Source organism: Antedon mediterranea, chromosome 4, assembly GCF_964355755.1.
Source record: "Antedon mediterranea chromosome 4, ecAntMedi1.1, whole genome shotgun sequence".
Taxonomy (NCBI): Eukaryota; Metazoa; Echinodermata; class Crinoidea; order Comatulida; family Antedonidae; genus Antedon; species Antedon mediterranea.
In genome coordinates, this window is record NC_092673.1 from 17,371,027 (window position 1) to 17,388,698 (window position 17,672).

General features: G+C 32.7%; 1 protein-coding gene across 1 annotated transcript; it reads left to right on the forward strand.

Moving 5' to 3' along the window:
- The first annotated feature begins 13,434 nt into the window (after positions 1–13,434).
- LOC140047625 (mitogen-activated protein kinase kinase kinase dlk-1-like) lies at positions 13,435–13,992 on the forward strand. Its single transcript, XM_072092661.1, has one exon. It carries the CDS (start codon positions 13,435–13,437, stop codon positions 13,990–13,992), a length of 558 nt encoding a protein of 185 aa, XP_071948762.1.
- The last annotated feature ends 3,680 nt before the right edge of the window (positions 13,993–17,672 follow it).

Genomic DNA, 17,672 nt, shown 5'->3' on the forward strand with positions numbered 1-17,672 from the left:
TTTTAATAATAAATGAACAATAAATGATATAATTATTAAATAAAGAATTGTTTATCTCATAATAAATATATTTAATTCAAAATAAAGTTCTGTTCTTATTGTAATATCCATTTTTTAAAATCCATAATTGTTATTTAAAAATATTTAGTATAAAGCTGGTAGACTGCTCACATTAAAATACAGACAGTAGTTTTTGTTTCATTATGCAAAATATGATTTTTTTTGAATTAATAATTTATAATTAGGTGATACATTTAATATCTATAGCTTCTAGTGCATTCTCCATACAAATACCAATTTCTGATAAATCAAATGAATGTGATGTGAAGTAGGATTGGCTTTCCCATGGATATCTTTTTTCCTTCTTGATATACCTGAGTACCAATAATTAACCAATATATAGGCCAATAAATAATATTATCAATACTATTATCACAACATAAAATGGCATAGTAGGCCTCTATTAACCAAACAGAGCCTCCTAATTAGCCTTAATATAAATTGTTTTTTATACCTACAGTAAACAATTCCTGGTAATCAAAATACACATTATTATCCTAAAGCACAAAATATTATTAACAAATATATCCATGACACTTTGTTAATTTTATTTAATCAGCAAAGCATCTACTATGAATTAAAAATATACATAGTTATTTATTTATTTATTTATTTCGTTTTCTTTCAGTAGGGTAGCCCTCTCAGTAATAAAACTGCTCTTCCGAGGGGCCCTACGGCACATTTAAACAAAATTTGAAAACAACTTAAACTAAACTTAAACTAAAACTTAAACTAAAACTAAACTTCAATGCATGTTCTCATTATTATTATAACTTTTATACCACATATTTAAATATATTTCACTGGAACCATCCTAGACCACCGGCAACAATAAATGAATCTTAAGAAGTGATTTAAAACGGTTATAATTGTTTTGTTTTCTTAATTCATAAGGTAGGCCATTCCAGAGTGAACTTCCATAATAAACAAAACTACGTTTGTATATTTCGAGGTTACATCTGGGCAAATACAACAGATTATTTCCATAGTTTCTGGTTTGAATATTGTGTACACTACTAATATATTGCAAAACATCACATAAGTATGAAGGTACAGATTCTTGTAAACATCTAAATGTTGTACAAATTGTATGATATTCAATTCTTGTCTTAATTGTTAGCCAACCTAAATCATAATGCATTTGTCTAACAGGAGTTCGAATATCAGCACCTAGTATTAATCGTGCAGCTCTATTTTGTACCCTTTGCAATTTTAAAATATGGGCGTTTGAACCAGTACCCCAGACTGTTGAACAATAGTCAATATGTGATAAAAATAGAGCATTGTATAATCTTTTAATAATTTTAGGAGATGTAAAACTTTTCAATCTATAAAATAGATGTAGAATTTTTGATAGTTTTGCACATATAGAATCAATATGTACTTTCCATGAGAGTTGTTCATCAAATGTAAGTCCCAAATATTTAAACGTTTCAACTTTCTCTATCGGAATGTTATCAAAAATTACTGTTTCATCTGTTGTTTTATTAACACGTGCATGAGTACCAAAAAGCATGTATTTGGTTTTATCAATGTTTAGAGTTAATTTATGTTTATCTAACCATTGTTTTACATTTTCCAACTGTTCAGTTAAAACTGTTGTAAGCTCTTCATTTGATTTACATGCATAAAAAAGCGCAGTGTCGTCTGCATAGAGGACTGTTTTACAAATCCCATCAACACTATCATGTAAGTCATTTATGTATAAAATAAACAACAAAGGGCCAAGAATTGAGCCTTGTGGTACCCCATAGTTGACATTTAAAATTTCAGATTTTTTTCCATTAAAATTTACAAATTGTTTGCGATTTTTTAAATAATTACTGAACCATGCAAGCTCAGTGTTTATCATTCCAAAGGTGCATAATTTACGTAATAAAATATCGTGGTCTACCGTATCAAACGCCTTTTTTAGGTCAAGAAAAATTGCTCCAGTTACCAAGCCATTATCAATATTTTTATATATATAATTGCATACATCTATCAGTGTAGTAGAAGTTGAATGTAACGACCTAAAACCAGATTGATTTTTACATAATAAATTAAACTCATTTATATGATTCATAACTTGATTATGGATGCATCTTTCAAAAACTTTCATAACAATAGGTAATAACTTGATTATGGATGCATCTTATGCATGCGTTATGTGATGTTTTGTTCCAAAATCAATAAATCTTATAGTGTACTAGCGCAAGCAAGTACTTCTGTACACTTTGCACATCAATAATTCACCATCAATGCAATTACATTTTTAAAAATATAAGAAAACGTATTTTGTTGCTCCTAATCTATACTTTACATGCATTAATGGAGATAATTTTGACACAATTTGATTTGTATATCACATGACTTTTAAATTTAACCCAACGTTGTAACTCTTTATATATGGCTCTGGCTCCGCTCATAATTCATTCGTTTACATTCGTTGAATAGGAATTATGATATCTTCCTAATACTATCTTGTTTAAATGAAGTTTGCAAACGATAGATAGGTAAACAAGACTTATATTTTCTATTAAATAGGCTAGCATGCAAGACTGATTAGGAAGTCATGTGACGCACAGAAGCAGTGAAAGAGGTGTTGGTAATTTGCATGACAATAAACACTAGTAGTAGCGTTCTTTGAGGTGAAACTGCGCAGTCGGACTGATGGACCAATGGATGCAGGACTGTTTCCAGACATGTGTAATCCTCAAGAGTGACTATAAGGGTACCAACAATTCTGTTGTTCAGATTCAGTTGTATTTTGTAGTGAGTTTTTATATTTTATTTATTTTTTTTAATATTTCATAATAGGCATGCAGTAAATTGACTTACACCAGTAGCCAGTTAGTAACAATGTAAAACTTGGTTTAGTGGTTGATTTCCAAATGGAGGATGTCGGATTTTTGTCATGGAAGAAAATATTTGAAAAGTCTAGTAATTTAGATTTCATTACTACTCTGGGGTGGATCTAGACATTTTCGAGAGGGGTGGGATGGGGGGTCCCACAAGAAAAGGGCACTTCCGGGACTGAGTATTTGAGCCACAGGAGAAGCAAATTTTGTTAAATCGATCCATCGATCAAAATTCATGTATTTAACCTTATGACACCTTAAGAAAATTACAATGAGTCATATTTGGCTTGTTGTGTCTTTTTGTTTACATTTTCTCTCCCTTACGACGCACAATTTAGTATTTGAAACGATCTCCTTTACTACCCCTCATGCGGCCACTGATCGGTAGCCACCTGCACCTGTAAAATTTAGGGGGTGGGGGGGGGGGTCCACCCTTGCTACTACTATTCAACCTGCTAGTGGCGGTTTCATCGCTGTTGGTTGTGAACTGAATAAAATAAATAAAATAAAATAAGTGTATCTTTACCATTTGATTGGCTCATTCCATACCACACATACAGTATCATGCATAATTTTCTTCAATGTCAATGACTGAGGTACTATTGCATGATGATGATAACTTAACTTTAATATTCTAAAATTAATCAGTATTCTAAATTTTTTTATTTTTCATTCTTCAGGACATTTTAATTTAAATTAATAATTAATTTAAACATAATTATGAGTTAGAAATTCTAAAGTTCTGTACTTTGAGCTAAGAGTGTAATAATGAGTACAAGTCCCACAATCTCCCTTTTGATGATTGGATGATATTTTGTATTTGTTCTGTACTTTGAGCTAAGAGTGTAATAATGAGTACAAGTCCCACAATCTCCCTTTTGATGATTGGATGATATTTTGTATTTGTTCTGTACTTTGAGCTAAGAGTGTAATAATGAGTACAAGTCCCACAATCTCCCTTTTGATGATTGGATGATATTTTGTATTTGTTCTGTACTTTGAGCTAAGAGTGTAATAATGAGTACAAGTCCCACAATCTCCATTTTGATGATTGGATGATATTTTGTATTTGTTCTGTACTTTGAGCTAAGAGTGTAATAATGAGTACAAGTCCCACAATCTCCATTTTGATGATTGGATGATATTTTGTATTTGTTCTGTACTTTGAGCTAAGAGTGTATTAATGAGTACAAGTCCCACAATCTCCATTTTGATGATTGGATGATATTTTGTATTTTTTTAATGCATTAATACATTTTTATGGTTGTGAGACTGTTTGACAACTGTTTAAATTGAAGTTTGCTGCAATATTAGGAGAAATATTTTGTGCAGTAAGGTTAATTGCAAATAATTTCACCTGATTCCTTCCCACCATGCATTGTGCAATGCCGTTCCTCGTGATATCAAGCTATTTGTCATAAACCTTATTTAAGTTGAAAGGTTACTCCACAAATTTACTAATAAATATTATAACCATTGTACTTATGATTATAAGACAGATGACTGGTAAACCTAAATTTGTAATTTGAAAAATCCAGGGTGCTGATAAATAATGATTTGCTGTGATTTTCTGGGTCTGTTACCCCTAGCAACAATATATTCTGCCAAAGCCCATTTCAAAATGTGTGATCAATAGATGGTTCATAAATTATATAGTATGTAGAATATTAACAAAATTGTTGACCAAATAACTGATACGTTTTTCTGATACTCACAATTGCCTAGAGGGATGTTTTTGCTCTTTTTTTGGGGTGTTAAGTATAGCGGCCAAACTGAATGGCAGCCATTTGTTGTGTATTAATTAAAGAAAAGTTATAATTGCCGTTTGGGAAAATGAATCCACAAAACAATGTTTCCAGTTGTCGATCAATTATTATGAACAAAATAAGAGACCATGGCCAGTTTTTATCAACTTGGTGATAAACTTAGATTTTACAATCGTACAATGTACACAATAGGCTTTAACAAATAACCGTTTAAAAGTCTAAAGTTTGATATGCTGTAATGTTAGCATACAGGTCATCTTCATGCAGTAACGTAGCATTTAATGCAAAGGTTTCTGTCTGATGGGATTATGTTTTTTACCTGACGTAAGTATGAAATACATTCAATGCTGCTGAATTAGCTTTTCAGTATGTATACACTTTCACCAGTTTTATGTTCAACAGTCTGAAACTGAATTCCATTTGTATTTCCAGTAGGCCAGACCCGTTGCCAGGGAGGTTCTTGGCGGCCCCCTGGCCTCCAGCCTACAGTTGCTCGCTTCGCTCGCAAGATATTTGGTGTCAAGAAAACCCCCCCTCTGATGCATTCTAGCTACGGGCCTGTAGCGGTCCTTTAACAGAGGTAGTCCCTTTTAAATATTAAAGGTGGTCGCTAACAAGGGTGGTTGCTTACGATCAGAGTGCTAAGTTTTGAAAGCCGATCACTTACGAGAGGTGGATAGACTGACGGCAAGTAGAGAAATACATTTGCACATGATTTAGACATTTAGGTTTGTAAAATATATAATATTTTATTAGCTGGCGATATTAACTACATTAGCTGTGAGGCAATTTTCGTTACTACATTACCTGTTGAGTTGTACATTAGTATAATGTTGATTTTTATTTGATAAATAAGCTGTTGGTGTTTCTACATCATTAGCTAGTTCTAGGTTTTATTATATGGGTGGATTTGACTTTTCTACACTAGCAGTTTTGAACAGGGCCTAGTTTAGTTAGTTTAAATGGAATGCTACAAGTTGTATTATTTTTTTTAAATTTATCGTTTTGTGTACTAAAGTGGCAGCATAATCAGTATTTATTTTTACCAGATGTCCAGCAAGGGTAATGTCCCAATTGGTAATTGCCACAATTGTCAGGTCAACCTCAAAACAGCGGCTCTCGGGACCGGGAGAGTTGTATGATTTGTTTTTATTATTTTTTTTTTTTTGAATGCGCCTTGAGCACTCTGTGGTATGTGCGCTATAAAAATCCTGTTATTATTATTTGTTATTATTTCACCTTTTAGTCGTGTCTGTCTTACAGTAAAGTGATCTTTAATTGGAAGAGGACCAGTACAATTACTTGTTTTTAATCACATGATTATAAACTATTTATTCCTCTTGTCTGTGCTCGTACAAAATAATAAAACGGTCGCTAATTGGAAGTGTCTTAAAGTAAAGTGATCTTTAATTGGAAGAGGACCAGTACAATTACTTGTTTTTTATCACATGATTATAAACTATTTATTCCTCTTGTCTGTACTCATACAAAATAATAAAACGGTCGCTAAATGGAAGTGTTTAAATTGAAGTGATCTTTAATTGGAAGAGGACCAGTACAATTATTGTTTTTTATCACATGATTATAAACTATTTCTTCTTCTTGTCTTTATTCATACAAAATAATATAACGGTTGCTAATTGGAAGTGTCTTAAACTGAAGTGATCTTTAATTGGAAGAGGACCAGTACCTTTACTTAATTTTGTCACATAATTAAACTATTAATTATTCTTGCCTTTACTCATACCAATTAATAAAAATGGTCACTAATTAGAGGGGTCTTAAAGTAAAGTGACCTTTAATTGGAAGCGGACCAGTCAGTACAGTTACTTAATTTTGTCACATAATTAAAACTATTAATTATTATTGTCTTTATTCATACCAATTAATAAAATGGTCGCTAATTGGAGGTGTTTTAAGTAAAGTGGTCCTTTATTGAAAGAGGTCCAATACAATTACTTGTTTTTTGTCACATAATTAATAACTATATATTCTTCTTGCTTTATTAATACTAAATAATATAATGGTCGCTAATTGGAGGTGTTTTAGGTAAAGTGATTTTTAATTGGAAGAGGAACACTTCATTTACTTGTTTTTGTCACATACTTATCAATTATTTATTCTTCTTGTCTTTTCACATACCATATAATATAATGGTCCCTAATTGGAGGTGTTGAGGTGTTTAGGCAAAGCGATATTTAATTAGAAAAAAAAAAATTGTTTGGCATCATTAAGTATTATTGGTTATTAAAAGAAGACAAGACAAGTGCAGGCGTGATAAAAACAACCACCTATCATAAAACGTATGATACAGTATTTAATAGTGGACGCATTTCAATCCATGGGTCAGACATTATTAAACGGGCCGGACAGCATTAAATTGTTGAAAAACGCCCACGAACCCGTTGAAACATGCAACTGGACACTATCCAATGCTGAAAAGTGTCCACCCGGACACCTTTGAATGCTGGACACAATTCAATCTTACACCGGCACTGATCCATGACTGTATTTGAAATCGGTCGCGTTTCCAATCAGTCGCATATGGCATGCCAAATGTGCCTTATGTATATTTTCTTTTGTTTTTTCCTCCAGGGTCATACCGTATGCGCGATATGATTCTAGCAAGACAATGATGATTAGGTTTAAAAAAGGTGGTACAAAACATTTTTTGGGGTTTGAGAGGCTTTCCATTGGTACACCAAAGAGCCGTAAAAAATGAATTCATAAAAAATTCAATATATGTTATGTACCCAATATATCGTTTATTATTGTTCTGAAAAAATGGTAAATAATAATGATATACATTCAAAAAATTAATAAATTAACATATTTCTCGTTTTTGGCATGAAATTTAACTGAAAATATTTGAATCTAATATTAAATTATTATTATAATATTCTAGAATGTGTTTTGACATAACGTTAGTAAAAAGATAAATATATTGGCACATGCCGTTTCATACATATAATGCTAATTGATCGATCATCTACAGTAATATTTGGGCAACTATTAATCTTTGTTATGGATGATTTTACCAATATACAGAAACAATTTTATTGCATTACCGGTAAATATTTTTTCTTTACTGTAGTTTAAAATGTATGTACAGTATAGTGATTCATTTGATCATGTTTGAAAGAGTTGGTGTCAGTTTATTTCAAAATGTTAGCATAACTCAATGTCGATGACCTATTAATATAGTACACCCTCTCTCCCCTGAAATTGACACTTAACAAGTATATATAACTTTACTTATTTAATTTAACTTTACAATCAATTGTGTTAATAATTAATGCATTTTAAGTTAAAGGCCAAAACTCGAATAGCGAAAGCTGATTTGTTTTATGTCTTTTTTGTCATAATTGTTAATGAAGTTTTTATATTATATTATGAGAGTGACAAATAAAGTATTTACACAAATATATATTTTGGCCTTATGTGTACAATATAAATTTTAAAAAAGATTTTCCAAGTTTAAACACTCAAATCGCTAGCATTACAAAGAATCTACAATTTCTTTTTAAAGAATTGTAGCCAATTTTTAAAAAATGTCCTAAATACTGTAGGGTAGTTTTTGCAGTTTAATTTAAGCATGACAGATTTGCTCCTGTATACTGAAATCCATTAAAGATATATTGTCACCCGGAAAATATATATTTTTCTTGAATATGCAATTTTAATGTCATAATAGTTATTCACTTTGACCAAAAATTGGAGCGAAAATAAAACTATTTACCTGAAAATAATGCAAACAATAGTCAAATTATCAGACAATGGGTTGAAGCTGCAGAATTCCCTATTAAAAGTGTGATTTATTAATCTTCATTTTTCATGTTTTTGGGGGACAATATATCCAGTACCATGTGGACCCCTGTTGGGGGACAATATATCCAGTACCATGTGGACCCCTGTTGGGGGACAATATATATCCAGTACCATGTGGACCCCTGTTGGGGGACAATATATCCAGTACCATGTGGATCCCTGTTGGGGGACAATATATCCAGTACCATGTGGATCCCTGTTGGGGGACAATATATCCAGTACTATGTGGACCCCTGTTGGGGGACAATATATCCAGTACCATGTGGACCCCTGTTGGGGGACAATATATCCAGTACTATGTGGACCCCTGTGGGGGGACAATATATCCAGTACCATGTGTACCCCTGTTGGGGGACAATATATCCAGTACCATGTGGACCCCTGTTGGGGGACAATATATCCAGTACCATGTGGATCCCTGTGGGGGGACAATATATCCAGTACCATGTGTACCCCTGTTGGGGGACAATATATCCAGTACCATGTGGACCCCTGTTGGGGGACAATATATCCAGTACCATGTGGACCCCTGTGGGGGGACAATATATCCAGTACCATGTGTACCCCTGTTGGGGGACAATATATCCAGTACCATGTGGACCCCTGTTGGGGGACAATATATCCAGTACCATGTGTACCCCTGTTGGGGGACAATATATCCAGTACCATGTGGACCCCTGTTGGGGGACAATATATCCAGTACCATGTGGACCCCTGTTGGGGGACAATATATCCAGTACCATGTGGACCCCTGTTGGGGGACAATATATCCAGTACCATGTGGACCCCTGTTGGGGGACAATATATCCAGTACCATGTGGACCCCTGTTGGGGGACAATATATCCAGTACCATGTGGACCCCTGTTGGGGGACAATATATCCAGTACCATGTGGACCCCTGTTGGGGGACAATATATCCAGTACCATGTGGACCCCTGTTGGGGGACAATATATCCAGTACCATGTGGACCCCTGTTGGGGGACAATATATCCAGTACAGTGTACCATGTGGACCCCTGTTGAATAAATTTTAACCTGGTAAACTTAAGAACAACAATAATTAATGTTTAAATTTAAGCAACAACAAAATAAAGCTTATTGACTGAATTTAATACAAAAAAGTAAATTAAATTAAATACCGTACATGTTTTTTTTGTTCATATGGGTTGTTAAAGGTGATACATTTTATATAAGGGCACACTCCATACTAATGGGGAATTTAGGTGTAAGTTTCATTTTGATTGTTTCAGAAACGGTAATGGTAACATGCATAATATAGTGAACAGACTTTTGTTATTATATCAATTTTTAATAATTTAGTTAAATTATTTTATTAATTCAGAATAAGGATAACACTGGTCAACAACAAATATTTCACTATCGCCCATCATCCGCCTAATTTTAATGGTGTGCCCACATCCATAAGAGGATTTGTTGGAAAGCAGAATTAGAAATGGGTTAGATGGGTATCACTGAAATATTTGTGAAAAATTGTAATGTTGTTTACTACACCAACAACATAAGAACCTTCATTCATGAATATAAACATTTGATAATATCAAATGAAGGAAATAAAAAAGATTACGTTGTTTCTTTTCCTCCATGATATCACACAGTGTGCCTTCTCTTAGTCTTATTGACTTAACCAACTTGACTGGACAATATCCAGATGCCAATTGTGTAGTAAAATGATTTCATATGCTCTAGTTAACATTGTCTTTACAAAAGGTTGTTCTTGGTTAATATGAAATGTATAGAAACTGAATAACACAGTTCATATTCTCATTAAATAGGCTAGTCATGCAAGACTGACTGAAGAAGTCAGGTGATGCACATAACGTGGCATAGAGGGTGTTGGTACTTTGCATAACAATAAACACCTGTTAGCGTCCATTGATGTAGAGCTGTACAATCGCATTGCTAGACTAGTAGTAGTAGTGGATGGAGGATTCTTTTCCAGACAAATGATATCATTTTATGTTAACCTACAATTATTTATGAATTCATTAGTGTGAGTTATATATTTTTTCATTTCTTGATAGTAATTTTACTTTTAAGCTAGTAGAGCTCTTTGTATGAAGGTTTAAACATGGACCTATAAAATAACAGCTCCATGAGTTAAAGCTAATCGGTAATAATACAATACACTAGCAGATACCCGTCCAATGGTTTTAAGTTGTGGGAATCAAAGAGATTACAGTCATATAGTACAATGCAGTATGCACAAATCTATAAATGGATGTATAGTGTGAAGAGGTACATTATACAGCATTTTAGAAGGAAGATAAAGTTAATAGGAATACTCTATTCTTTATATTTCAGTGTCTATTTTGTTTTAATTCTAAAAGCAAGTAACTTTAAATACAAACTAGATTTAAACTCGAGGCTATCGCGCAACGCATAACATGCACATGCTATTTATTAGGCTTAGTATACAGTAGGCTGCACCACAACGATGGTACAAACAGCATAGCATTGATCAAAACCGTTCAATAAGGGTCAACGTATTGGCATTGTAAACGGTTTAGTTGACGGTTTAGTTTTATTTTACGTACATTTATTTAATTGTTTGAATTTGATGACTTTTACGCGATATGCGCTCTATTGAATGTGATGAACTGTGTTGAAAAAGATAATAATCCAATTTTTAAAATTCAGATGGCCATATGATGACGTCTAACATCCGAGAGGTAAATATTCTGCATTAATTCATATCTACAACATATCTGCTTACATTATTACGTTAAACAAAATTGGGGTCACCGTTGATCCTATTCAAAATATGTATAATTTTGCACAAATTTGCATAAAATTACCTATTTTCAAGCGCATGATCTTTAAAGTTTGATGTGCACATGTGTCCTTATTTTACATTCATAATTGATTAAAAATGAAAAAAAGTGCATAAAAAATGAAAAAAAATGCATCATAAAAAGTATAAAGAACAATAATCAAGTGAAAATACGGTGTTTATAAAGCTACGTACAGGCTAAGTGCGCAGCTTTTGCCGTTTTTTAGATCTGCGAGACACAAAAAATGAGCAGAAAATATGAAATTTTTGACAATAACAATAGGCTATCGCTCTACAGAGAGCAATAACCTATTTGCAGAATCATCGCAACATTAGTGCTCACTGTAAAATGAATGTTTGAAAAACATGCAGTCACAAAATAAAACAGAATCTCAGTAATATATTAATTTTTAATATACATCTGTATCTTTGTTCTTGTTTTGTTTGTGTAAATATATTAAAATAACAGATGTTTATTATTGTATTGATTGATTAATAATACAGGTAATAATGTTTTGTAAAAGCTTCGAAAGTATGTTAATATTATTTCTGATTGGAGAACAGTGACTTAGTTGAATCTGGTTGAATATTCTTGCAGTCGCCTGTTGTTGTTCAGTTGAATGACCTGAATAGTGGTGGTAAAAATGATTGGTGATTTGTCTTTAAGATGAACAACAATGTATGTTTTCTGGTGGTGTCTGGTAGTGTGTAGGCCTAAATTAAAGAAGTAAATATGATTTATCCTCCTTGTTTGTACCTCCTTCCTAAACACCACGAAAATAAATACCATAAAAAAAACAATTACAAATAACAAAACATAATGTTAGCATAATGTACTTTACAATATTTCATATCATAACCCTACACAGGAAGCTAATGGAATTAGAAGCCTCTCTTTAAAGTCAAGCATTATGTGGGCCTAAAAGTGGGCCGAATTGTCTCATTACACCTGGGCCAAATAATCCCGCATTCAGCTATTGCCTATATAGCAGCTTAGGAATAGTAATTGGTAAGAAACATAACCTAGCCTTGTGTTATCACTGCATTTGGTGTTTGAAAAAATGGAAAAAGGGTGCTCAATCTCTCCTTTGGCAGGCGCGATGTGCATGAGGTAGAAACTGACCACCCGTTCATTTGAAATGGTGCACAACATGTAGCACTGCCGCTACACTGACTGCATGTGCTCTCGATATATTGCAAATGATTTGAGTGACCTAATTGTGACATAGGAAAATGGCCCAGAATTACCGAACGCAGCATTTTTGCCTAAATTGGCCTAAAAACACATTTTTTGTACAAATTTTCTGTTCTAATATAGCTTAATGAATTAAAAGGTGCCCCAGCTTGAACTTTGCTAGTATTGGATGGACGGTTTAGGAGGAGATAGAGGAACAAATTTAATTACAATATAAAAATATAATCTGTAGTTTTTAAGCAATGGGCAATACGTTGACCATTAGATGCCTTACTGAATTCAAATAAGTCTCACACATTTGGCATATTTCAGTAAGTCAGATGCTGATATATTTTTCTGTTATTCTGGACAGTGCACATGCAATAATACAAACATTCTGTTTTATAGTGTACAACACCAGTTTGGTGATAAAAGATAAGGATAAGAGATATTGAGAGAATTTTGAGTAAAGTATATTCAGTTATTTGGAACTTTGTTAAATGAAAGGGAAAATTACTGAAAACATCACAATCAATGGTTGGATCTCAATGGTGTATACAAAAAAAATATGAGCAAAAAGCTAAATCAAAACGATGGGTTAAAACAGCCAGAAAGGAATTGCAGAGCTTTCGGGTAGCACTAATCCTTTTTCTTTGATTGAATTCGATTTGAAGGAAGTATAACAAAGAAGGAACAGTCTGGTGAAGAGAGAAAGTAGAAAACAATGAAGATAACTTGCATATAAAATAATGTATTTGTTTATTTGTCTTTGCAGATCTCCACTTTGAGCAACAATAATGGCAAGTAATGAAACAGTGTTAAAACCATATCCTAAGATTTTAGAGATACCATGTAATGATATTGAATTTGGAGAACTTATTGGAAGTGGTTCAACGTGCAGTGTGTTGAAAGGGGTTTGGAAAACTAAAAAAGATGTGCCAGTTGCAATTAAACGTCTCAACCATTTTCGAGAAATGGAAATTGTTACATTACGAAAAATTAAAGCTGATGAAGAAAAAAAACACATTGGTAGAAAGTTCATAATAGAGATTCTAGGGGTTAGTAAGAAGGATCATATGGATTGTATTGTAATGGAATATGTAGCAAATGGGTCATTATATGATTATTTAGGCCAGAAACGAGAACAGCAGCAACCTCTTGGGAATGACCAATTTTTCAACTGGACCCAGCAAGGTGCTCTTGCAATACAGTATCTTCATGAACTTGATATAATTCATCGAGATATCAAATCGCCAAATTTTTTAATTACTGATAAACATAATTTTAAACTTTGTGACTTTGGAATTTCCTGCATAAGTGATAAAACAGTTACAACAACATATACTGGGTCTCTTCCATGGATGGCTCCTGAAAGTTTTGAGGCTTTTTTTAAATACGATGGGTCAAAAATAAAGGTATCAAAGCGTTCAGACATATACTCTTATAGTGTTGTGATATGGGAAATGTGGACTTGTCAAAAACCAGAGTTTTCGGTGAAAGTTGATGGTATGTCAGGGAAAATTTTCATTTAAAAATTTTGTTTAGCAATATTGCTAATCAAACTGATTTTTAAGTCCAGAAACATAGTTTTGTATTGTATTTTTTGCTACACAATTTTCAAAATGTGTAGCAATAAGGTTGTTTTGTATAGCTTTTTGCTACGCTACACTGGCGAAAATGTTCCCTGTATGTACCAGTTAGATGAAGGAACACCCACTAAGTTAAAGGATATGCTGCATAGTTGCTGGGAGGTGGACAGAATGAAAAGGCCAAGTATTCCAGATATACTAGAAACTATGGAGGAATTGGCTATTACAATGGAGGAATTGGCTATTACAATGGAGGTTAAAGATTTTAAAGAGGTATGTTTCCTACAATCAAATTCAGTATCGTTTCACTCCAGCTGGACTAGAGATTTTTTCCCAATGAGAAATACAAACTTGTCAAATCTAGTTCACCCAAATCCTGTGTATTGAAAATGCAATTACTAGCTAATGCAAGTGATCCTTGCCTACTTAAGATCCCCTTAGTCAAACTTAAAACTTCTGAACACTTCTTATTCTTATTATGATGACAGTCCACATAAATAGTATTTCTCTCCTTGAACATTATATTTCTTTATACAAACTGATTGGCTCTGATTTTTTTTATCATTTTCTCTGTAATTGTACTGTACTTGTCTTGTTTTTGTTATTTATTTATAAAAATGTTTTTTTGTGTTTATATGGTCATCTCGTGACAAGTACTTCTTGACATGTACTTCTAGTACTATAACTGCTGCTTGCTTTCAGCTCCTAAATGAGTCATCCTCTTGGGACGTAGCGATCTAAAGCAGCAGCGTGAAAAACATTGTTTTGATGAAATATAAAGTGCGTCTTATACATCAACGATAAAAAAATACTGATATTTTACTCTCAGTTAGGGAGTGCGTCTTATACACAGGTGCGACTTATACACTGAAATATACGGTATACTATTCCCCACAATATACTCCGATTGTTTATGAATATATTTGATTTGATCTTTAATAATTTGCAGTATAATTTTTATTATGCTACTGTACCTCCACACGCGTGGTCCAGTCCAAAAATAAACAAAAAACTAAAATGGCTATCGCCACCAACGGCCAACTTAGTTGAAACCAGGAAGTTGCAAGGTGATGACAACGTGAACCCGGAAATTACTTCTACCGCGTACGGTTGAAAATCTACCGATGAAATCAATAATTTTGTTTTAAAATCCTTTATAATATCTTCCTAAGATATAAATATGGAACAATATCGTAATAGTGAGAACTAATGTTATTAACGTTTCGGGAGGTAGGTATCCAAGGCGGAGATTTGTCTTTGAAGTTTTCCATTGTGCTTGCCTATGTCACAATTAAGCATAATTTATATATAGATTCATAATAAATGAAACAAAAGAGTATAATAATGAATGGATAAGCTGCTTTAAAAAAGAGGTACTTTTAATTTTCTTATAGTCAGTAGAAGAGTATATTCCATCTGCTATTACTGCTCATGGTACAGATGTTAAGGAAGCATATAATGAAGCATTGACTGAGGGATCTGTCAAAATCAATCTTGGAATGCTTAAAGTGATTGGACAGGAAGGTGTGGGGAAAACTTGCCTCATTAATGCCTGTCTTGGAAAAAAGTAATACATAGTTTAAGACAGTGAAATTGACAATATAAACTTTCCATCATTTCAGGCCTGTTTGATGTACAATGAGTGGGAGTATGGAATGCAGCAGGGGCACAGGGGCAGATCCGGTAAATTGTAATGCAAAAGATAAGACATCAAATTGAGCTCAGCCCTTCATTTCACTATTTTTAGGATTGATGATACAATTTTTGTCGCAATGTGAAAGAAGTAAATCGATGATACAAATTTTGATTTGCGATGTGAAGGAATTGCATCGATGATATGAATTTTGTCACGATGTCCATGAAATGAATTGAGTAAAAAATATGCTGATGAAAAGTGATGAACAGATGCTTAATAATCATTACCATTAATACAGTAGTTAGATCGGATTGCCCAACCAATTTCTAACAATTAGGCCTATGCTACAATGGCTACTTGGTAGGGCTTGTTTATGAGGATCCACTATCAAGGCTAGCCCTCCAAGGCCTATGCCCTTTTAAGTCAGGCATAGCATAATATAATTCATATATACAAACATAATAGGCATATAATATTATTATTTTGTTCTTACGGTGAGGTTATAGCCCTGGGGTTTGTCGTTTTTATGTCCGTTTTAAGAAAATAAATAAAACACAAAGTTATGATAATGTGAATGAGACATATGGAGAGGAGAGGTCCAGTACCAATGCTTTGTTAACCTTGTGGGGTTGACCCAGCAGAGATTGAGAGGATGACATATGCCGCCAATAGTTTTTACATTTCATTCAAATCTCGACAAAATTTGTATCACTCAACGCAAATTTATCCAATGCATTTTATTCACATATACACGAATCATAGTTACGTAAACAGCGTTCTATACGGGAGTGTTTTTTACATTGAAAAAAGATAAAAATGTTATTTTAATTTTATTGATATTGCAGCGCAATTAAATAGCAATAACTGAATACAATTTATTAAAATATATCAACCATCTTAAATTGATTGAATTAACTAATCAATCAGTTTTTGTATTTATAAATCATAAATAAAGGTTAGAAATGTTTTGATTATTACATTATTATTATAAGTATGTATATTTATTTATTTATTGTTCTTTATTGGTTTTCAATTACTCTATTTACTTTCAGATTTGAGAAAGACCATAACATTACAGATGGCATAGAAGTTATAAGGACAGCAAGCAAAACATGGAATGAGGCTAAAGCTGATAGTGGTAAACATGAATACATTTAGCACTGTTGTCATTTATCTCCATTATAATAAACACAAACAGTCTCATATCCTCAAATACGCTATAAAAAATATGATATAAAATAATATACTGTAGTAGATAAAATACTGTATTTTAGCCTGTTTCCGCTATAAGTAATTTTTTGGTGGTCCTGTTAAAATATTTTACCCAAACTGCCTTTCATGAGTTGCAATTCTTATTGACCTATGTAATAATAATAACTTTATTGTTTCTCTTTTATAACAGAGGCACAATTCTCAAGAGATGTGCAACAACAAAAAATTAATATGGACTTATCTTAATACACAATCAAATACAAACATTATAAAATATTGTTACATTAAAAAGTATATAAACATTAGGTTATAAAAATACATTCAATACATTTGAGTGAAAAGTAAAAGATTGTGTTATGGAAGGATATTATAAATTTTGTTGCGTTCTTTCCATGCAGTTGTTACAATATTTGTCCAAAGAGGTTACTTGCTAAAATAGTTAATATTGGTTATACATTGGATTTGATATTCTTCATGAATTTCTAGGTCGTCAAAAAAAAGGTGATATTTAAGTTCAGGTGAGCTTGACGTGAATAAGTCCCATATTTTATGCAAATCATTGTGGTATAGATCTTCTTTAAGTTGTTTAAATATTGAGTTTCTAATATTTATTAATCTAGTACAATTGAATACAAAATGATAAATTGTTTCTTTTTCACCACAATTACATAACAAACATGATCCTAAATTTTGTGGTGACCAAGCTTCCTTTCTTCCTTCGAGTGGTAATGAGTTAGAACGAGCTTTGAATTTTAGACTTGATGCATGTATACTA

Bases quoted from the DNA above. Each gene is read 5' to 3' on its own strand.
- LOC140047625 (XM_072092661.1), top strand. From the start codon at position 13,435: ATGGAAATTGTTACATTACGAAAAATTAAAGCTGATGAAGAAAAAAAA.